The 23586-nt window shown below is 39.4% G+C and overlaps 4 protein-coding genes across 4 annotated transcripts; 2 read left to right on the plus strand and 2 right to left on the minus strand.

Annotated features, from left to right (window-relative positions):
• The first annotated feature begins 145 nt into the window (after positions 1-145).
• klhl8 (kelch-like family member 8) lies at positions 146-5867 on the plus strand. The gene is made up of 12 exons (XM_077737989.1): positions 146-232; positions 869-1113; positions 1190-1251; positions 1323-1488; positions 1736-2056; positions 2333-2519; positions 2581-2724; positions 3744-3855; positions 3931-4099; positions 4171-4330; positions 4514-4715; positions 4785-5867. Exons 1-12 carry the CDS (start codon positions 178-180, stop codon positions 4906-4908), a joined length of 1947 nt encoding a protein of 648 aa, XP_077594115.1. The 5' UTR covers positions 146-177; the 3' UTR covers positions 4909-5867.
• A 1085-nt stretch (positions 5868-6952) lies between these two features.
• Positions 6953-14650, minus strand: aff1 (AF4/FMR2 family, member 1). Its single transcript, XM_077737888.1, has 19 exons — positions 14434-14650; positions 13154-13274; positions 12261-12977; positions 11712-11750; positions 11496-11567; positions 11341-11377; positions 10753-10813; positions 10523-10670; positions 9680-10450; positions 9300-9382; positions 9022-9217; positions 8876-8949; positions 8747-8810; positions 8500-8636; positions 8362-8433; positions 8176-8269; positions 8065-8096; positions 7814-7992; positions 6953-7288 (listed from the first exon to the last, which is right to left on the minus strand). The coding sequence occupies exons 1-19, from the start codon at positions 14448-14450 to the stop codon at positions 7176-7178; spliced, it is 3027 nt and encodes a 1008-aa protein (XP_077594014.1). The 5' UTR covers positions 14451-14650; the 3' UTR covers positions 6953-7175.
• An 840-nt stretch (positions 14651-15490) lies between these two features.
• anxa3b (annexin A3b) lies at positions 15491-18967 on the plus strand. Its single transcript, XM_077738186.1, has 14 exons — positions 15491-15594; positions 15835-15868; positions 15945-15992; positions 16509-16596; positions 16683-16777; positions 16840-16953; positions 17110-17200; positions 17272-17351; positions 17443-17499; positions 17575-17668; positions 18050-18145; positions 18228-18286; positions 18502-18624; positions 18704-18967. The coding sequence occupies exons 2-14, from the start codon at positions 15857-15859 to the stop codon at positions 18758-18760; spliced, it is 1014 nt and encodes a 337-aa protein (XP_077594312.1). The 5' UTR covers positions 15491-15594; positions 15835-15856; the 3' UTR covers positions 18761-18967.
• On the minus strand, positions 18968-23516 carry rcl1 (RNA terminal phosphate cyclase-like 1). Its single transcript, XM_077738182.1, has 9 exons — positions 23283-23516; positions 22851-22922; positions 22590-22765; positions 22402-22476; positions 22192-22316; positions 21945-22070; positions 21464-21620; positions 19724-19827; positions 18968-19134 (listed from the first exon to the last, which is right to left on the minus strand). The coding sequence occupies exons 1-9, from the start codon at positions 23410-23412 to the stop codon at positions 18981-18983; spliced, it is 1119 nt and encodes a 372-aa protein (XP_077594308.1). The 5' UTR covers positions 23413-23516; the 3' UTR covers positions 18968-18980.
• Between the last annotated feature and the right edge of the window lie 70 nt (positions 23517-23586).

Below are 23586 nucleotides of genomic sequence, written 5' to 3' on the forward strand. Positions count from 1 at the left end.
TACCTAAATTTGATTGCTAAACATATTTACAATACTTTTATGTGCATGCCTTTCGATCAAAGTATAAGTGATCGATAGTGCGATGACGACAGTACCCTCGTGTATTTAAAAACAATAACAATAACAAAAAACTACCGTTCCCAAAATGCACTGCGTGAAGTCACATCAAACGTGCTAATGCCAGTTCGTTTAAAGAAAAAAGCCGGCATTTCAACCCTTTCTACGATATCATGTAAGGAAAAATCGACTTGTTTTGTCATTTTTACATTGTTATCCCTTTTGCGAAGTTATTCCGTGCAGTTTTAGGAGCCGATCTGATCTATTTGGGCTATTTTTGGTCCTCTTTCAGCTGTCCGTACAGATTAGCTGATGGCGATGTTAGCTAAAAGGCTAATAGTCCTCGTTTATAACCAAAGATCTAATAACTTTACATCACTGATTATGTTTTCCCTGTTCTATATTGGTTTGTGTTAGAGTTAAGTTGGGGAATTTTTATATAATAACATGACGGAGCATTGTTTTTGTTGAAATAATTGACCATTTTGTAGTGTGTTTACGTGGCGTTGTGCGTATTTGGCCTATTTAACACAAGTATCTTGCAGTTAATAATTCACCTCCTTTTTATTCGCAGTCATAAATGATACAATACAATCTGTGATTGTTTTGAATCTTTAAAATACAAGCGATCGCTTGTTTTATGCAGAATATAAACAGTGTCGATTAGGTGACATGTCTATGTTTGTCAGTACATTTTGTAATGTTCAAACATAAATACACAGAAATGCACATAGATCTGAACTCCAAATTACAGGTGATGTTCAAAGTTTGCATTCGCTATCTCTCAAGTAATGTAAACATTTGTGTCCAGGTGTCGTGACCTGTAAGGAAGCCATGGCTCCTGGGGACGTGGTGTCGGAGCATGGCAAGCAGCCCAAACAACCCAAGGAGAAACGCCCCGCCGCCGCGGCCGCCATCGCCCCCGTCAAGCCGTCCAACGTCGACTGCGAGTCAGACGGATCTTTTGTGTTTGAAGCTCACGAGGCTTGGAAAGACTTCCACAACTCTTTGAGGCATTTCTATGAAGTGGGAGAGTTGTGTGACGTTACACTCAAGGTGACTGACTAACTGACTCCATCCAACTCACTAGCTTTTTTTGTTTTGTTTTTTAATGAACATGTTTTGTTTGTAGGTGGGCAGCAAATTGATACCATGTCATAAGCTAGTGTTGGCCTGCGTCATCCCCTACTTCAGGTATGTGCAGATTTTAACTAGTGGATTTTAACAAACCGAGCCGCCACTTTGACATTGTGTTTGTCACCCAGGGCCATGTTTTTGTCCGAAATGACGGAGGCCAAACAGAAGCTGATCGAGATCAAGGACTTTGATGGAGATGCAATTCAGGATCTGGTCCACTTTGCCTACTCCTCAAAGCTCACGCTGACTGTAGACAATGTCCAGCCTCTTCTTTATGCCGCCTGTATCTTGCAGGTAAGTACACAGCAGTGCATTAAAGACAAATATTACTTTGAAATTAATGTGCAATATCATAATACACCACCAAAAACACTATTTCAAATGAATTATACCATTGTAGAATCTGCAATATTTTAGGATCTGTGCAATATTTTAAAACTATGCAATACATTTAAAAATGAATGGTTGTAAGCCTAGCTGACTATTTGAAGCCATCACATTAGTTTTAAATGTAAGGGTGAATTTGTGAAAAATGCCACAGGTGGAGTTGGTGGCCCGAGCCTGTTGCGAATACATGAAGGCCCACTTCCACCCGAGCAACTGCCTGGCGGTGCGCACCTTTGCCGAGAGCCACAACCGCGTGGACTTGATGGACATGGCCGACCGCTATGCCTGCGAGCACTTTGGCGAGGTGGTGGAGTGCGAGGACTTTACCTGTGTGTCGCCGCAACATCTCCGCACGCTGATGGCCTCTGGCGAGCTCAACATCCACTCGGAGACGCAAGTGTACAAAGCGGCCATCAAGTGGCTGAAAGCCAACCCGAAACATCACCACGCCTGGTTGGAACGCATCTTTTCTCAGGTGAGCTTTCAATGTGTCTCTTTAAAAAATCAGCAAAATGTCTTTTTACGCATGTGATATCATTCTACAGTGACCGGACGTTTGGTTGCCGGTCTTCAGGTCCCTATTGGTTGCCGGTCAAATGGTGACAGTTTACTATTGAAGCCAGTTCTCAAAATTAGATTCATGAGAGAGAGTTTAATATCTAAGTACTGTTTCATATCTAAGTACTGTTTCAAATCTAAGTACTGTTTCATATCCAAGTACTGTTTCATATCTAAGTACTGTTTTCTCCAGGTGCGTCTGCCGCTGCTCCCCGTTGACTTTCTGACCGGCACGGTGGCCAAGGAGGAGATGATTAAAGGCAACCTGAGCTGCCGAGACTTAATGGACGAGGCCCGGAACTACCACTTGCACCTCAGCAACAAAGCCGTGCCCGATTTCGAGTACTCGCCCCGAACCGTGCCCAGAAAACACACCGCAGGTACTTTTCATTTCGTTTACGTTTATTTTTTGATGTCAGAATAACAGCATTATTTCTGCAGGGGTTCTGTTCTGCGTGGGCGGCCGTGGTGGTTCCGGTGACCCCTTCCGCAGCATCGAGTGCTACTCCATCAATAAGAACAGCTGGTTTTTGGGCCCTGAGATGAACAGCAGACGGCGGCACGTTGGCGTCATTTCCGTAGGAGGTAAAATGACTTGAAAATTTTGATCAAGGAACTATTGGAATATGCCACACTTATACAAGTTGATAAAGTCTAATGCCAGGTATATCAAAAGTAATTCATTGCTGAGCTTTGTCAGTGGCCTGTAAAAAAATAGAGATAGATGGTAGGATGTTAACTGCTTGAAAAGTAGATCTTGGAGCAAAACAAGTTTGAAAACCCCCACAGTAAGTCACTTTCCACAAATATTGTATGTTGCACATGCAATCAGTTGATACAAGTCAGCTGCTCGTCACTTCATCCCAACCCCCGTTGCTTCGACTTTGTGTGTGAAACAAAAAGCTGAATCTACCAGCAGTGGCTTACTTCAGGATGCCTCTGCCCATCCCCCCTGAATTCTAACCCAAACAGCAAAATACATCACGGGAGGTCTGCTCATTGTAAATTAGATTTGGGAGCAAAAAAAGACATGCATATGCACTTCAATTTTAGATGTGTAAAGGTTTTAAGTATTAAGTTAATAATCAATTTTTCATAAGGTAAACTTTGGCCCGGTAAAAAAACCCTAAGAGATGGAAACAATATAATTTTAATATAACTAGTAACATTTTGAGCCCACTGTTGTGGATTTTCTTAGTTAGTGTACTACTTTTAAGAATTTGGCATGTCTGCAGTAAGTCAAGGGAGATCCCTTTCCACAATACTATTGCCCTGCGAGTGCAATCAGTTGATATAAGTCACCTGCCCGTCACTTCATCCCAACCCCCGTTATTTCAACTCTGTGTGTGGAGCAAAAAGCTGAAGCTACCTTCAGCGGCTCATTTCAGCCCAACCCCCGTTACTTCAACTCTGTGTGTGGAAAAAAAAAAATAGCTGTCCAGCTTGCCCATCCCTGGTTTAAGTACTAAGTTAGTAATCTATCTTTCATAAGGGGAAGCTAGGCCCAAAATTGACAGGTACAAAACTGCAAAAGGGGGAAACAATATATTTTTAATATAACTAATAACCATGTCAATTCAAATTTCCTCTGGTCGTCTATGCAGGAAAAGTTTACGCCGTGGGTGGACACGATGGTAACGAGCATCTGGGCAATATGGAGGTGTTTGATCCCTTGACCAATAAATGGATGATGAAAGCTTCCATGAACACCAAGAGGTACTTATTTAAGATCTCAATCACATATGGTGGTTTGCTCTTGAAAATATGAAAGTCATCTAAATGCTTATACAGGAGGGGAATCGCCTTGGCCGCGCTGGGCGGTCCCATCTACGCCATCGGCGGTCTGGATGACAACTTGTGCTTCAACGACGTGGAACGCTACGACATCGAGAGCGACTGCTGGAGCGCTGTGGCCTCCATGAACACCCCCAGAGGAGGAGTGGGCTCCGTAGCTTTGGGCGTAAGGCGTTGAAATGGTGACATGTTGGCTTCTCTGTACAATTTTATCCTCATTGGTCTTTTCGTCAATAGAGCTTTGTGTACGCGGTGGGAGGCAATGACGGCATGGCGTCGCTGTCCAGCGTGGAACGCTTCGACCCGCACCTCAACAAGTGGATCGAGGTCAGCGAGATGGGACAGAGGAGGGCCGGGAACGGGGTCAGCAAGCTCAACGGATGCCTCTACGTCGTTGGTAAATTGAAAGAAAGTCCTTGTATTCATATGGGCCATTTTAGATATAGTATTTAGATTTTTTTTTTAATAAATGGATTAAAAGCCCTGAATATTTAGTCATCAAGTAGACATTTTTCTTTGTATTATTTTTGTACGCTATTATGTTTCCACCACAAAACTTTGACCATTTTTCCCGGCGTAGGTGGATTCGACGACAATTCGCCGCTGAGCTCCGTGGAACGCTTCGATCCAAGAATGAACCGCTGGGAATACGTATCGGAGTTGACCACCCCACGTGGCGGTGTGGGCGTCGCCACGGTGATGAGTCGCGTATTCGCCGTGGGAGGCCACAACGGAAACATCTACCTGAACACGGTGGAGGCCTTTGAGCCGCGCATGAACAGGTCAGAATCGACCCGGGTGGGGGTTTCTCGGGACGGCAAACCGCCGCTAAATGTCCGCCCGTTTTCAAGGTGGGAGCTGGTGGGCTCCGTATCGCATTGCCGAGCCGGAGCGGGCGTGGCCGTGTGCTCGTCGCACGTGAGCCAGATCAGGGATGTCGGACAGGGATCCAGCAACGTCGTCAACTGTATGTAAACAAAGATTGAAATGATCGCAGCTCGTCATTGGTCGGTTGCTTTTCGTCAGATTTCGGGGAAAATTGTTTGACAAAAATCGAACATTATTTCATCAGTGGGGAACTCCATAGGTTTTTTTTTTTTGTTTCCCCGGATAATAAAGACAGACTCCATAAAATAATAGATTTTAAACTTTGTCAACTCAGGATGAAACGGACAAAAATGCAACAATACATTTTTAAAAAAATAGATATTTAACAGATGACCGTACAGCTTTATGAATCTATTTAACCGATGTGAATAGCCACATTCTTTAAAGAAAAAACTTGTAAAACCTCAAAGGACGTCACATTTCATACTCATATTTAGTCCTGGTTATCTGTTTGCATGCTAACTTTTGTACTAAAAGGATTTTTTTTTAATTCAAAGGGAACTATGTTCAATATAAAAGTAGACCACAGAATTTATCTATGTGGGGAATTAATAATAATTTCAATAGTGATCATGCTTGAACAATCATGGCTGACACATCACTTGTTTTTAGGGATAATTATAATTATATATATATCTATTTTTTCCTTTTTAATGGAATTAATAAAGATTTTTGAAACGGTTTCAGGGAATGTTTGCGGCAAGACGATAGCTGGACTGTCAAAAGCTAAAATCGGACAGTTGGCTTATATCTATAAATATATATATAAATGAACATATATTTTAATATATTCTGCACACTTTTGTAATGTACAAATATAACTGTATCTTTGCTGTTATTCTTCTAATCCCTTATTGTGTTAGAATTTTACAAGGTGAATACATGCATTTTTGTTGTTAATTTGAGCAACAAAAAAGTTAAGTTCTGTTTATATTTGATAAAAATGCACAATTTTAAAGGCGTTGGTAAAAAATGGTGGAGCCCGAAGTTGTACTTTTCCAGGTTTGTTTTTGTAAATGTTCAATAAATTTGGAGAAATAAGAAAATTTTGTCTATGGACTATTAGTGGCAATTATAGCTTGGTTTTAAGCATAAAAAAGGAGAAAGTGTGTTAATTCTAGAACAAAAACAAAGAACTTCACGACATTATATTCACAGTTTTATATGTGAAGAAACTTAAGTCACAGAACTCAAAAAAATGAAGGTATGACAATTGAACCATATCCATTTACATTTGGCAAAATTAAATAAGATTGAAACATTCCCAGTGTTTATTTTTCTCTGAACACTGCAACAGAAAATCCAGACTTTTCTTCAAAATAAACATTTTTTAACTATTGGCAAGTCATTCTTCTCAGCTTGGACAAAAGTGGAAAAAAAAATTAAACTGATTGATAGTTGAAATAATTCCCCTGAGGCCATGTTGTTGTACCTTTTGTCTTTAAATATCAGCTTGGAAATTTTTATTTTTATATAATATCACACACACCAACTGAAAAAAAATGATTTCAACAAAGTGGTGTTCTTTGCAGTTTTTATCTTTTAAACAAGCAGAATTCTTTGTTATTTAAGATGGCCTTTATTTCAACTTGCTGTAGATTTAAGCAATTTTACCCCAAAACACTGAAACTCAAATCTGCTACTTGTGTCATTATACAAAATTAAAGGGAAAGTGCTATTTAGAAATAAAGTGTGCTCACAAATATTTGGCAACCGCACAAGTTTTGAGGGAAAAAAGCTAAGCTGACTAAAGGCACTTTTTGCAATTTTTTTATCTTCCAATTCGACCGTTAATTAAACTCTGGGGAAAAAATAACTTAACTTGAAAACTTCCAAAGCACATGACCATGTCGTTATTTCCCCTTTTCAATCTGCAGATTCAATTAAATAACTTTTTGTTGCATTTTTTGCTCATTCTGAAATGCCCCGAATTAACTGTCTAATATTAATGTCAAAAAGGCACTTCTCTTTGAAAGGCCAAAGCTTTTTAGTAGAAAAAAATAGATCCATTTTTGTATAATTCTGAGTTATATAATAGCAAAGTACTTTTTTTCCATCATCTCCATTTCTAAATCCGAAACATGGCATCGAAGCATTTTTTATCATGCAAAAGCTTTTTTTATAGCCCCGAAAAATACTTAACATGGGATCCTACGCGTGTTTGCCGAGGTCGGAAATGAAAGAACAATTGTATGCTTGGGCCTGATGGACTATAAATTCCATTCAAGATTTTCAAGTAAGTGCTTTTTTTGTGTTTTTAACAGTTCAGTGGAGGACCGACTTGGGTCCAGTACCCCTAAAAGTAGGTCCGATCTTGATGGAAGCTTGGAGGCGATGTTTATTGTTTCTTTTCTTTATTTGCCCAGGCGTAGCCATGCCATGCCCTGTTGAGTGTAACGCACCATGGCGCTCATGTTAGAAGTCAAGCTCAACGGGCCCACTGCGGCATCCAGATCTGCCACAAGACCTTCAATCCAGATAAGAAAAGACACACAAAAAAAACATTACATTCGTTTTTTAAAAGATGCAGTCATCAAGTCTCTTTGACAAAAAAATGGCTGTATGTATATATATATATATATATATATATATATATCTGTGTAAGTATGTATGTACATGTATGTACATGTATGTACATGTATGTACATGTATGTACATGTATGTACATGTATGTACATGTATGTACATGTATGTACATGTATATACATGTATGTACATGTATGTACATGTATGTATGTATATGTGTATATGTATATATATTTATATATTTCAGCAACACTTATTTATATATTTATTTTATTTATTAACTTACTTATTACCTATCTATTTATGTCTAAAATGTCTTTTACTGTGTCTGTATTCTCACCCTCTTGCTACTGTGACAACAAAATTTCCCGAATACGGGATGAATAGTTATCCAATCCAATACGTTTACGAAAAAAAAAATGGAAGATTTGGTCTTGCATTTATTGACATCATATGGCTATCTTACCGCTGCCTTTTTCTGCCATTTGGTCCGCCTGCTCCCACATTTCTTGAGCGCTCAAGAATAATGTGGTGATGTTGACGTAGGAGAGCGTCATCTGCTCCACGGCAACGGGAAGAGTTGCCCCGTTGCCGCCGAAGGCCGGGGAGGGCACGCTGGACATCGGGGACGGCGTACTCGGTCCTCTACAAGAGACAATTGGCAGGTGAGTCATGTGATCTGTGTTTATGTGTGAGTGTGTAAGGGTGCTAGCTTACTTGTTATGGACAGAAGACTCCTGTGTGGGATTCTGTAAGAGAATTCAAACAAATATTTTAAGACGGTTGTTGAAACGTTTACCAAGGCGAGACAAGATGGCGGATACTGACGTTGAAATGGTCTGTGAGCATCTTGGAGTATTTCAAGGCAGTTTTGTACTTGTGCTGGAACATGGCGATCTGCAGGAGTGATTGACACTTCAAGCTGGAATACACAAAGTCAATTAATAGCAATTGATGGACAATGCTGTCGTTTAGTGGACACAAAGACGTCTTTATTTTAGAGGAGACACTTACCATAATGATACAAAATCCTTCTGCGTGGGGGGAGAAGTCATGTCTGTCGGGTTTAGAAGTTTCAGCACGAATCTGTGAAGAATACACGTTATAATAAACAAAAAAATGGAAGGATTTTTTTTTTTAAGTTGGTCTTACTTGAGGAGCTCCACCGTTTCGGAAAACATGGTGTAGGAAGACGTGGAAATGTGCGGGTCCTTCTCCATCCCGATGCCGCTTTCCACAAAAAACATGGCGGCATCCAGGTAGTTGAAGGCTTTGCTGCGTTTATCCGACTAAAAATTAAACAAAAAAACATTAAATGAGCTCTTGAAAATGTGTCAAGTTTTCAAAAGTGTCATCTTTCCAAGCATTTTCCGTCAAAAAGGAGATTTGGGACTCGAACCTCGGCATCTGCTTTGTGTTTCAGTCGTTTGGCTTCTTTAATGTAGTGCTTCACTGGATAGCGCCTAATAGGAAACAATGGCTTACTAAATTGGATTGACAGTGAAAAGGATTTTGCATTTATTCATACCGGTTTTCAGATTTCAGCAAGGGTCTGGAGGACTTGGTTTCTCCGGGGGTCTGGAGAGATGACGACAGCTTCTGCTGGGATCCCAAAAATTAACATTTTAAATCAAATCCGCCTCTTTAAAAGTCTGAAATGGAACGTAATGTTACCTTCTCTGCGTGCTTAGCATGGCTACTCTTGTGCTTGGAGGGGTCTTTCCTTTTGGGAGGATCCTTGGGAGGATCCACGCCAGATCCTTTGTGAACCTTGAGGTCTTTACCTGAGTTTTTGGGCGGTTTCTGCACGTCCACCCGTTTTTTCTTGGCTTTGTTGTGCTGTTGATCTTCTAATTGGCTGCTGGATTCCCTGAAAAATGAGAAAAACAATGACTTGAATGGTATTATTATTATATTTTGGTGGAAATTGTGCCTTTTTTGACAGAACCTACTTGACTTTGACCAAAGAGTCCGTATTGGATGAGATTTTTTTCTCCAGTTTCCGCTTCTTTCCAGGCAGGGTCTTGTCGCCTATCTCCACCTAGAAGTTGCCAAATACAAGATTTATCAATTTTCAATTTTTAGGGTGAACCAAAACAACGGACGTTTGGTCGCCGGTCAAATGTACTTTAGATATTAAACAGTACTTAGATATTAAAGTCTCTCTCTTAAATATTAAACTCTCTCTCATGAATATAATTTTCAGAGCTGGTTTCAACAGTAAACTGTCATCATTTGACCAAAAGTCTGGCGACCAAACGTCCGACCACCATATTTTTTTTGTTCATCCTGAGCTTTGACAAACATATCTTATTACCCCGAGTTTGCTAGCGCTCAGAGTATGAGGTAGGGTCGTCTTGCTGGTTTTAGGGTGCTTTCGGGTCCCATCGGGTGGACCCCGAGGGATTCTTGACAGTAGACCGAGGTCAATTTTTACCAGGAGGTACCGAGGAGGCCCGGTAGGGGTGTCCCGAGTAGATTTAAGGACATCCCCTGACGTCTTGTGGTACTTTTTGGAGCTCTCTGCTTTGGGAATGCTTTTAGCCGGTCGGTTCACGGCACCCTCGTTGGCTTTGCCAACGCCGCTGGCGACCGACGGGGTCTCTGGGGGAATAAGGCAAGAGCAGCGGTGGGGAAAAGATGGCGGACAGCCGCCTTTACACTGGGCCACCTCTAGTTTGGATTTGCTCTTTTTGGCATCCGTTAATTTCAAAGTCTTTTTACGCTTGGAGTCTTTGTTGGCTTTTTCCGGACATCCCGTTTTCATTTTGACTTTGGGTCTGTCTGAGAAAGAACGAACTTTGGCCGCTAAATCTTCGGAACTCTTCACAACGTCTTTGGGCGCCTTGAGTTTCCTGGAAGCGTCGTTGGAAGAACGATGGTGAGAACTGCACGGCTGGTCTTTTGGAGGTTCTCTTTCGACACGTTCAAGGGGCTGGTTGGCTTCTGGAGCGTGGGGGGCGGAGCCATGTGGCTCTTGGCGAGCCGAGTTCTCGTGGTGCAAGTTGGGAATGGCTTGTTGGCCTTTGCTGGTTGAGTTCTTTGGACCGGAATGGATCCAGTTGCCCAATTGCCAGTCGCTACGTGGCGCCGTAGTTTCAGACTAGTAAAAAACAGGATTTTTTCGAAATTAAAATACAATTCACATGGGTGCTTTGGAGATTTTTGACTCAACTGGAAGAGATACTTCAGTTTTGCCGTTAGCCGTCAGAGCGCCAGGCTGGTGTACGATGCTCTCGGCGTCCGACTCGGATCGGGGGTTGCTGTCAGAGTCGCTGGAGCTGGCGGACTCCACGTCACTGGAATGAGCCTCCACGTGCGGACTACGGAAAAACGACCATAACAATTAAAATCTGACAATGAAACGTTCGGTCATGCTCTTTTATTTGTTATTTTGGGACTCACAATATGGAGGAACTTTGCGTTTCAAGACGGCAAGGATCTTCAGGAGAGCCATCGGGGCTTTCTGATGAAGAGATAACAGTAAATAAATCCAATTATGAGATTTTTTTTTTAGTTTTTAGTTAGAGATGACAATGTTTTTAAATGGTTCCCATGGCCAAAACGTTCCTTTGCATCGCACTGAACCATGAAATTTCACAGCAGTTGCACAAGCATTTGTTCAAGTGTCATATTACTTCATAAGGAAAATGCATACATGTAAATAATGCAATGAATATATAATGAATAAAAATGTGTATCGCCATTAAACATTGAAGAGACTCAAGTTTTACATGAAATTGAGATTCAAATGGTGCATTCTTATTCTTTTAGATGATATAAGATTGAATGAGTGTAGAATTTTTACCTTGATATGTTTATCACCAGCAATTGTTTTATGGTTTATAGTTTTTTTCAAAAGCAGTTTGCTGAGGTGTGTCTGTTTTTTTAATTTACTTTGCATAGTCAACAACGCATATAAATATGAATGATGTTATTCTAGTGAAGCAATAAAGTTACCCAATTCAATCCAAGGTTGCAATATTGACTCACTTTGTTCTCCTGGACATGAAGAGACTTGCTCAGCTTCCTGTAAGGAAACAAAACCGCAGATAAAGATTATAATACTAGGTAGACTAAGGAAAACTGTGAAAAGGTTGTTTAACATTGGAAATATTTGTTTAATTTGCTAGATGTCATAAATGTACCTTAGTTAGGCAACCATCAGAGTTGGGAATATGTATGGCAGTCAGTAGTGGAGGCCAAGAGTGAGTCATTTCCTACAATCATATCAAAAATATTTAAATAAACCACATTTTACATGTATGACTAAGCCTTTTGTACGAAATGGGGAAAAGAGTCATCAGTGGTATGTTTGAAGTTTACTGGAAGTCAATTGTAATGGAGAAGTAAATAAAATGTACCTTTAAAATGTCTTCAACACATACTTCACCTGCTTTTGTCTAGAAAAGAAGGAAAAACTTTAAAATGAAGAATAAAAACAAAAGGACAATTTGTATATTTATATAGTCATTTTGCAAAGGTGCCTTGCTACTGAAATGTGTTACATTTCCCAATAATTAAGATATCAAAGATGAAAATAATATTTAGGGTATATTTTCATGCAAAGGTACTATTTCAAAGGCAAACTATGGCAGACACAAAACAAAAATGTCTGCCGCTAGCACTGAAAATAGTGTGTGAGGGACTCAAGACGCCTCCTTCTTCATTGGTCTAAAGTCCTTTCTTTCTCTACTCTGCCTGAGATATGCTGCACTTAAGTCAATGGCACAAAAAGCTTAGTGCAGGGGTAGGGAATCTATGGATCGGGAGCCATACGTGGCTCTTTTGATGGGTGTATATGTCTCTCCGTCATTTTAAATTCATAATTTTTCTTCATTAGACTCTTCTGCATGCATTCTCTCATTGATTAGCAACAGTGAAATAATGTTACATAGCATGAGGGCTCTCACCTCTAAATACTGTGGAAGCGTTTTGGTCGTGGCATTTTCAGACTTGAGGATCTCCCGCGAGGGTCCGCGTGGTTCGGACGAAGGCTTCACATTGGGGGAGCCACCTAAGTCCTGACCATCCATGGGTCTCACATAAGCTGTGGGCTTCTGCATTACCACGGCATTGGGCAGCTTGGACGAGGACAGTGGAGGGAAGCTTTGCGATGACAGGGAATGGACGCTTTTGCCACCCTGATAGGAAGACGGGTCCTCTGGCGAATGCCTGGTGTTGATGCTAGAAATGTCTGGTATAGTGGCAGAGGTGGATGGGGGGTCTGTGTACCCCTGACGTGAATCCAAGCAGCCAATGGGCTCGCCGGGATTCGGGAAAAGGATCGGATGGACGTCCGGAGAACTTTCTTGACCAATTGGGACGTTTTCTAAGGGATCTGACATAGGTTCCAGCTTCTTATGATGATCTGGTGAAGATTTTAAGCTTTGGTGTGGCTTTGGAGAGGAGGGATTTTCCTTTATTTTCTGGAAGGCGGAGCTACTACATAAGGGAATTGGTCCAGATGTGTAGCGGTCTGGGTCTAGTGGTTTGCCGGACTTGTCGGGGTTTAGAGGACCTCCGTCGGATTGTGTGGGGGTTGCTGGTGGGTCTGGAGGATTGTTGACATCTTCGAAGCTTCCCAGCATTCTCTGGATTCGGTGTGATAGCTCATCACCTTTGTTAGTCTAAAAACAAAAAAAGTGAAGTCAACAACAGCTAGAAGGTACAGCAAAACTAGCGTGAGTGGACGTTTGGTCGCCGGTAAAATGTACTTAGATATTAGACAGTACTTAGATATTAGACGGTACTTAGATATTAGACAGTACTTAGATCACTCAAAACTACAATTTGGGATACATACTTTGAATGGATGGCCAAAAAGTGGCACATTTTCAGCCCATGCTTCTTTGGCTTGGCTGGTTTCCTGGTTCCTCTGTTCCCAGGCTCGGAGGCGAAGACGATTCCTTTCTTCATCATATACGCTGTGGAACATGGCCAAGCGACATTAGCATCAAAAGACAGTAACAAGGTATTAAAAGTAGACTGTGACAAGCAAAACAAATGCTGTTTAGGAGGTAAGGATGTCTGGAATCCAGTCTAAGACCAATCCAGTGTCCAGGAGCTAAGTGCAAGATGCAGATGTTGTTGACAGTAATTAACACTACAATTGTAGTTTTCACCAAAGATCATCTTTGGGGGATTTGGAACACATGTCTACGTTTTGGGATTGCCTTTCTTGACTAGGGTAGAGTTGCACTTTAACCCCTATGGACTAACTTCCATGGAAACAGCAGCACGTTTTTGGTAGAAAGCCAAAACAAGAAAAACAAGGATGGAAAGAACTGCTAAGATCACTGAATGTTCAAATATAAACAACTAAAAGCTCCATTCTGGGGCACCCATTGGCTACAATGCAGGTTTTCCTGTGGTGCTTAAATGAATACATTAGAAAGAATATACAAAAGACGACATAAGACTTTTCATAATCATCCCCCCCATGTTGCATGTAAGCAGAAATATGAAGCGGACACTGTACTCAGCTTTCATTGCTTCTCTGGACAGACTGTACCAAGCACCTCGTAAGAAGAGGGCTACTCGTATAATTTCCCCTTAGGCTGTTTAAACTGTTGGCAGTTTATATTGCACACTTTTTCAATTTATTGTAGGGAAAAAATGAAGACTAAACTTGGCCATGAATAGGATTTCCAATCAGATCCATACAAAGTCCCTAAAAAGTTGACTATTATTACAAAAAATCAACTAAAACTTATTTTTTTTAATTACTGAGCCGTCACACTAATGAAAAGACTATTAATAAAGAAAGAAATAATAATAAATGAAGGATTCTAAAGTTATGGATAAAATAGTGTCAGTAATATGAGCAGCCCAGCTGGTTGAAATAAAAATCCTCCCAGGGCCCCTTGTTGATTTGTTTTTGGTTTTGTTTTCCAATCAAAAGTCTTAAATGAGGTCACCAACATGAACAGCTTGCCTCGACACTTTGACAGCCAACGGATTGTTCCTAAGAAACGTGTTCTGTGACATCCGAGAAGCCAGCCAGTGATCCAGCCAGAGATCCGACCAGCGACCCCCCTCCCCCGGCACGTTGCTAACAGGCTAGCCGCCTCTAAGAGCGCCTACCTCGGCTGCGATGCCATGACTCGCACCGCCGCTCTCCCTCGAATCCAGGTGGTTAAACAAGCCAAATCGTGACAACATTCGCCCGCGGGCAGATCGTCTTCTCGTTCCACATAGTCACATTTTGTGGCCGAAAAAAAAGAGCAGAAAAAAGGGGCTAATAAAGTCGGCTGTCACGCAAGTTGTTTAGTCCCTGCCTCTTCTCGGGCGAATGTTTGGCTCGTCCATTCGCTGTCCGCTGGACTTTTCTACTTAAAGGGTCCGCTTGGTATATCCGCACGAGGTCAATCTGCAATAACAAAGTTCTTTTTTTATTATTTTAAATGACAATTAGATTTTGCAATTAAGGGAAATTACAATGCAATACAGGGTGGTCTGATTAATTGTGTGACCCCTGGATTAAAAAATAATAATAATCCCAATCCGGTACCTGGTCCATCACGTCATCATCACATCATACATCATACATAGACACATGTAGATTATGAATTTGATTTATATTACAATATTTGTTGCCATTTAATTGACAGTGTCCTCCACTTGCTGTCCATAGTTGCCTTGGAATGGGCTCCAGCACCCCCTGAGATCCTTGTGAGGATAAGTGGTACAGAAAATGAATGGATGATTTAAAAAAAACAGTTTTTAAATGACATACCTTCACCTCCATATTAAAAATAAATGATATCAACTCAATGCGATTGTTATGCTCCAATATGACCTCTAGATGTCGTTTTTTTTTGTTACAACCCTCCTTAAAAAAATATTTCTGAAGTACTGAAACTCGAAATCCATGCAGATAATACAAAAAAAATATGTATTTTCTAATTCACTGATGATTTAAATTATTTAGAAAAGAGGAAACCCACATATTCTTTTGAAAAACTGGGATTTATGGAAGGGTTAATCATTTCCTTGTTTCTATTTTGGATCTCTTATTCAGTTTAAAATAATTTCCTGCAGATTATTCAACTAGAAAACAGTTATCCAAGATTTAACATAATGTTAAATGATGTTTTCATTGAGTATGTATGTGGGTGTGTATGTAAAAGATGACTCAACTCCCCTACAATGGGCGTTGCCCTTTTTTCCCACATCCGTGTAAAACGTGTGTGACATTCTGGAATTTCACCTACAAAATCACCGAAAGACCCTCATCTCATCTGGGTGAGACAAGAACATACTTGCTTTGCTTCTAAAACATCATTTTCTATGTTATTCTAACTCAGTATGATAAGAAAAGTTGGCTTTAACGTTAATGATATGTTCGACTAACAAACGCAGGCTGGTTTTGTCGCATTTAACATGTATTTTTGATGGATTTAGAAAGTTTACTAACGTGGATTCGGTTTTAAGGTTAATAAAGTTGAGTTGGAATGTGATATTTCCCGTTTTTCTTTTCCCTAGTTGCAAAAACTTGGATACAAACATGTCAGTTTGGGTGAGTACTTTGGGGTAATCGTGTATGTGTTATATTTGATGGATAAAATCACTTTTTATTATGATTATTGCTGCAGGATGATTTGGATTTGCTGTTGGACTCTCCATCGTCACTCAACGTGACAGTAAGATCAATTATTGGTATTTATTAGGAGTACAATAACTTAAATTTCATCTGTAATCTAAAAAAATCCATATAGATCATGTTGACATGATCTTTACACATTTTGAGCTTTTTAAATTTGGGTGAATTATGATTATTACAATATCTGTATTCAAAAATGTACCCTTATGAAATCACCTGTTATTTAATCTATAAAATACAGTGGTTGCCATTTTTTATCCCATATAAATGGTCACTTATGGATGAATATATTAAAAGTTACATTGAAAAATACTTCCTGGCCAATAGCTGAAATCTAAACAAATACTTTTCTACTATATACTAGAATTACATCTAAAGATATGTACTTATTTTTTATCCTTTATAATATTTTGACTCATTATTCAACTGGCTGACTTAATACATTTTACATATGCAATTTACAGGAGGTCAACATTTTTCTTGCCTAGCCAAATCAAAGTTATTATTATAATTATGCATCTTAATCCTATGTTGTGTGGTTCTTTACTATGACTAGTCCCCCACGAGGGGTACCGTGAAAGACAAAGCCAATTTCAATGTAGAAGCGGATGCGGCTGCACTCCGGGATGCAATAGAAGGCATCGGTATGACCATAACTTGTTGCATTTTTAATGACTCACCCATTAGTACCAATCTTTTCTACATAGAACCATTATTCCTTCTTTCACAGGCACAACAGAAAAGACCCTAGTCGAGATTTTAACCCAAAGAAGTAATGCCCAGCGTCAACTTATCGCAACAGCCTACCACAAATCCACGGGAAGGGTGAGATTTTGACACAAAATGGCATCCAGTGAAGTGAATTTTAAAAGAAAATCTTTAATTAGACTCTAATAGCGGACTTGGAAGGTGATACTCATGGAGATTTTGAGGATTTGTTGGTGGCTTTAGTCAAAGCTCCTGCTGTCTACGACTGCCATGAAGTCATCAATGCTATCAAGGTAAAGTGAAGCGCCTCAATTAGTCCAACATAGTGGCAATGTTGTAGTAAAAAATGCTGTGGTGGACATTTTAGAGGGAACATTGATGGCAAGATGCTATTTTTGGTGGATGAGGTATTTTTTTAAGTCAATTTGATGTCCATTGCATTTTTTTAGGGTGCAGGTACCACGGAGAGCACCTTGACGGAACTTTTTGCCTCCAAATCCAACAAGCAGATTAAAGCTATGTCTGAAGTTTACCTGGCAGGTGAGGATTCAAACATTTAAGAGTAGGAAATTTGGAAAGAGGAGTCGTTAATGATTGGATGGATGTCACAGAGACGGGAAGAACGCTGATTCAGGATCTGAAATCTGATGTTTCTGGGGATTATGGGAATGCCTTGCTCATTTTAGCAGAGGTAAGTAAGATGGAGTCAATAAAGTAGTGATAAAACTGGATTTTAGATGAATATTTGTAATATAAAGTATATTTTTGTGTTGGTTTAATAGGGGAAGAGAGATGAGAGTTCTAATGTTGATGCTGGAAAAGCCAAAGCAGATGCCAAAGTACTGTGTATTTTATATTTAACATATTTTTAAAGAAGACAAAATTAATGACATATTTCTTGTTGTATGACCCAGGCAATGTATGAGGCAGGAGAGAAAAAGTGGGGAACTGATGAGGGCAAGTTTATCGACATTTTATGCCACAGAAGTGTTCCTCAACTCAGGCAGAGTAAGTCACTTATCCATCATTTCTATTATTATTATTATTATTTTTATTAAGGTAGATGTTTGATGTTTTTGGGGGGCACATCTCATTATGACAATAGCCTCCATTTTAAGTGACTAAGAAAGATGGCAATTTATTTAAAATCCAATATTTTTATTTAAAATGCAAAGCTTTTAGTGTACATAAATAAGCATGTGTAAAATTTCATATCTGGCATCTAAATGCAAGATCTTCAGAGTCAGTCAGGGTTCAAATGTACCTTGAACTGTTTAAAAGTTTATTTCAATAGCAAGAAATAGAGATTTTCTTGCAAAAATCTCAATTTTTTTTGCAAAAATCTCTATTTTTCTTGCAAAAATCTTTATTTTGTTGTTATGTGATCAGCTCTGGTAGAGTACAAGAACATAAGCAAAAAAACTCTGCAGGAGAGCATTGAGAGCGAGATGTCCGGTAACCTGGAAGAGCTTCTGGTGGCTGTTGGTGAGTAGTATTGACACAAGTTGGATAATATTCAATTTTTTTCTCCTCAAACCTCATTTTAAATCCATATTATACCATCCAGTCAAATGCATCAAGAACGTCCCAGCGTACTTGGCAGAAAGGATTTTTGAGAGCATGAAGGTATGGTTTTATGTTAAGCTACAGTACACCATCACATTGTCATCACACCAATGGACAGGAATTTTAAGCCTGTCCCTTTAAGAGGGGAAGGAATGTGCAAAGTTAGTTGGAATTGAAAAGCAACAATAGGCGATTTAAAATTGCACTACAAATGAAATAATGATAAGTATTTGCTTTGGCTTATGTTCATTAAACTGTTTTTTTTTTTTTTTTAGGGTTTAGGTACTACTGAGTCCACATTGACCCGGATATTGGTCAGTCGCTCTGAAATTGATTTGCTGGACATTAGAGCAGAGTTCAAGAAGCTGTTTGGATATTCCCTCTACTCCAAGCTGGAGGTAATTCATTTTAATTAAATTCCACGTTGTTAAAGCAAGGGAGACACATTTTCCACCATTTTTTTCCGTCTTTTCTTAGTCTGAAGTATCAGGCAGCTATGGTAACGCCCTGAAACATCTTTGTGGTCAAGACTGATTCCAAAAATTCCTGTGATGACAAACTACTACTGTCAGATGGCTTAAGAAAAAGGGACTTTTCCGTAAGTGGAGTTTTCGAAAGAAAATTGATAGTAGAATTATCATTTATATGCTTTACAAATCCATAATAATTACTAATTGACATGGAGTGGTACTACTTTATCATTTTTCTTGAAGACAGTTCAATAAAAGACAAGAGCTTAAATGTAGAAAAAGTTTTATTTAAGAGTTTTATTCACGTTGCTGAAACCTGCTCCGACACACGTCATGAGTACTTTATCACCTCCTTTGCGTTCATCTTCTAAAGGCTTGATGACTTCCATTTTGAACATCACCTGGAAAAAATCTCGAATATGTCTGAGGAACTCCACCCTGTTGAGAGAAATTAATCAAATTGACTTTAAAAATGTGACAGATGGGGCCGGGTCAGCACAAGATAGGATACAACTAAAAAAATGCATCCGTTAACAGTACATATGAAACATAAACAGGAAAAAATGACTAAAGTATTCCAGAGAAAGAAAAAAATGGAAGACATCAGGGTGTATTGCGATGGCACTGCCAATCTTCAATTATCATAGTACTGTACTAGAAAGAAACACAGCACCGGTACCATGATAACTGAAAATGGACAGTTCAGGATTCACTCTTCTTCATTTTCTCTGTACAGGTGATGATGATGTCACTTACTCATACTTTATACTTAACTAAATATTTTAATTTACATACACAGTCTATAATAGTACTATGAATACTTCAATAGGGTAAAAAATGGTCAAAATGAATATGCAGCCTAATAAATACTTACAGTATAACACCCAAAATGTTCATTTATGTTGAGAGAATGGAAGAGAACTTTGGAATATCCTTTTTTTTGTTGCATTTTTCTAAGTTGAATAATAACAGAAAGCCCAATAAGTCCATCCAAATGTGTATGATTAATCCAGTGGGAATGGCTTACGTGTATGGTGAGAGTGGTCCGAGTAAAAGCTTGGAAACATCCTGTTGGCCAAGGGTCATCAAAAGCAAGGCCAGGCTCTGATTGGACGAATCGGCGCAACCACCCTGTAAACAAAGTGTTTGTCAATTCACCAAAATACGTCACGGCTGTTAAGGATTTGTTGGCGGTGTGTCAATTTGGATGTAGAATGTCTTATTGACCTTATTTTGGGACAAAAACATTACAAAAAACAAACAGTTTGTAGTTAGGTAGTAAATACAGCATTTTTGGAACATGTTAACGTGTACTACTTTGAAAGAAAGGTTGCCAGATTGGTTTAAAAATCTGTTCAAAAATGTTTACATAAGGAAAACGACCCTTTTTGTTGTTATTATAGAACTCTTATCCAGTCATACACTAGCACGGAAACTACAAAAAAATGTCAGTTTGATTTAACTAAATTGAAGTTTAAGATAATCATGCTATGATGGGGAATATCTTCATTTTTTTTAGGATTTTACCTTTAATTTATGCTATTTTTTTGGTCAAATTGTTGTAATTAATCAGCCTTGCTTAAATTTAAGACTAAAGCAGTTAGAAAGACAACTTTTGTTCCATTTTAGAAAATGCAAGTAGTATAAAGAGACTTCTGACATCACAAAACTATTTGGAAAAGTCCCTTAAATCCTTATAAGGAAGACCAACTTATTTTCCTTGCAAAAAAATTTACAAATAAAGAAATAACCTGAAATATCACTTATAAATTAACTATCAAGCTCCAAAGCCAATGAGATTTAAGTACTTACAGTAAGTCCGTCAATTCATCCCTTGTTGTCGTTAACATCCAAAAAACAAAAAAATATGCTTACTTTACTACAAGCTGGACTGTACTCATTAACCAGAAAGCAAACAGACACTTTGTTTTTGTTTTTCAGGAAGAAAAAAAGCCTAAAAATCAATGATCTTGTTTGCAGTTTTCCTTCAAAACTACTTAGAAGAGCAATTAAACTTCAGACCAGTTATTAAAATAAGCCGTTATTCCATTGAAAGCTCCTGATTGGACCTTATCTAAAAAAAATAGTATGTTCCGAGCCGAGAGCGGCTGTAAAATGTAGACGAAGCATCCGCCAGCGTTGCTTTTTCAGAGTTAATGAGCGATATACCCTGACCAGCTAACCAGATTCACATGGCTCTAATAAAAAAAAAGCCCAGGCACATTCATACTCAGCACGCATTTGCTAAAAACGACGTGGCGACATGTTGTCATTGTTTTTTTTCCCTCTTTCTTGCACTCTGTAAGACATTACCGCTTTGTTTGTTTGGAGTGATGGTAGCCTTGGCTACTGCAGAAGAGATGAGTTAAGAAAAATGATATTTTTGAGCAGTTGTGTATGTTTATATGAACAAATGCACGTAGCTAGGCTTTAGGTTGGTATTGATGGTGATTACTTGGGAATGCCAGCAAAACAAAGACAGAGAGTGTGCCTGTTGTATTGCACTACGTCTTACTCATGGACGGAAAGAATACGGTAGTGTCTGCGGACAGACATTCTCAAGTGGTGTGCTGATAAATCTGTACAAACCGGATTCCAAACCAGTTTGGACATTGAACAAAATTGTTAATATATAAACCACATGCAATGATATGGAAGGCCCAAATTTCAATATTACCTTCAAAATAGTATATAGAATTTTGAATTGAGAAAATGTTTCATTAAAAAGGGATTTTTTTCCTGCTTTTCACCTGAATTGTGAACTTACCCGATGTACTTCTCCCAGCAGCATCTTAGCACAGTTTCGCCCGAGATCCTCGGGTAACATGGGGTCTCCTTGACCCTGTGGCGTGGAAGACAGTTCAGCACTGAGGAAACATCCTTCCAGGGTCTCTGCCACTAGCGTCAAACCGAATCCTGGTGACCTGCAAACAACCAGTAAAATACGTTTAAGGACCACAAAAAAAGCATAAAAAACGAGCTTAACACATTGCAGTTGAGGATTTAAATCAAATAGATGCTGAGAAATCGTTGCTGAAACTTGGCAGGTCTTTAATGTGCGAAAAAGCGCCACTCTGTGGTGAAGTAGGAGAATTACAGCAATGCTAAAAATTCGGAAGAGCCACCCATGTCTCTCTGCCTTTTTAAATCATAATTTTTCTTCATTAAGTCATATTTTTTCTTCATTAGACTCTTCTGCATGCATTCTCTCAGTGAAATTGGCCACATAACATCATTATGTTACTCACTTTCCAGAATTGGCTCCCTTCATATGGTCTGTGTGAATGTAGATATCTGGAATGAACTGGTTGAGTACGCCACGAGCCGACTCCACAATCCTGTTGCCCATCTGAGGGGAAACCCTCACTGAAACGCTGCATTGAGACCGTCAAGGTTGATATGCAGACATACTGACACTATTATTGTTCATATCTGCCTTATATGGAACTATTTCAGCATCTCCAACACACAGTGAGCAATTTTAGTGAAGGATACGCCACTCCTCGGATTCTTTTTATCTTTCCAGGATCTGTAAGATGCACAGGTCTAATGGTCTTGCGGACAGGACACGTAAAAACTACTTCACCGCCTCCACCAGGTGCAATACCCCTTTTCACCACCTGGTGCCGTGGAAGAGAAGGAAAAATAGCATTGGTTTAATGTTTATGACAGGAAAAACAGTGATTTCATCATGCATTTTTTTACCTTCAGGTCGAAGCTTTCTCCATCAATGCCAAATTTCTTCATCAGAGGAATAGATGTGCATTTGAGAAGATCCACCTACAGAAAATACAGACTTAACGACTCGGAAACAGGCATTACACTGTTTCTCCGTTGCCATAACAACATCATTTTCCCCCCAAAATGGAATAGTAAAGGTAAAGTAGTCTTACTGTCGGATCGGTGGGATGATTGGTGACCCCTCGCAGGGTGGCCCTTAGTGGGTTCTTCATGAAGGGGGCCAACATGAGGAGGGCCTCCAGGTAATAGCCAATGGAGCGTTTTAAACAACAGTCATGTTCTACAGATCCGCCACTAAGTAAACCAGGTTGGTAGAATAACACGGTGCCTGGAAATGATACACATAAATAGCATTAGTAGAAAATAAGAAAATTATTTTAAAAAAGATGAAAAAATGCAAAATAATCCTTCACCTGTTTGATTTATTTCTATTCTGGCGCCATTGGTAACTTTATCCAGCAATCTGATGAAACTGGCTTCAAAATCTGTTAATCACAAAAAACAAAAATTCAAAAAAAATGCCTAAATCCATTTGTTTTGATAGAATTATTACAACTATATGACAAAGGGGCGTGTCTGGGGATTTGGCATAGCATAACAAAACACGGAATGGAACAAAAAACAAGTATTTTCAAATCAAAATTTAAAATTCTCAATAGCGCTCTTGACAAAGATTTGTAAAAACATAAAATAACATACATCCACGTTAAACTTGATTTAGATGCAGTGTGTTTTGCTCTTGTTTCCGTCGTCATCAAACTCCCTCCCAACTGCGTAGTAGCTAGCTCGTTAGCATGGAGGCTAACTGCGACGCCACATGAATTTCATGTGCACAACTCACTCACCTCGAACACCCGGATTGTCGTCTTTGGATCGAATATTCTGGATTTTAACCCTCTTGCCGCTCAGCGTGGAGAGAACCAGGCGCTGCCTGAAGAAGTTACAACCTTCATAGCTAAGACCTTGGCTTGCCATGATGTTGTTATTGCTTCTCTCTAGTGTGGGATGGTAGTGCTTAGTTGAAATCCACGTGTGTTTTTCCAGGAAGGCGCAGATGGCAGCAGCCTACGGAAACTCAAAAGGGGAAAAAAAACGACTTTATTTCAACGCTTCCACTTATGGCCACCGGAGGGCGCATTAAAACAACAA

This window comes from Stigmatopora nigra, chromosome 17, assembly GCF_051989575.1.
Source record: "Stigmatopora nigra isolate UIUO_SnigA chromosome 17, RoL_Snig_1.1, whole genome shotgun sequence".
Taxonomy (NCBI): Eukaryota; Metazoa; Chordata; class Actinopteri; order Syngnathiformes; family Syngnathidae; genus Stigmatopora; species Stigmatopora nigra.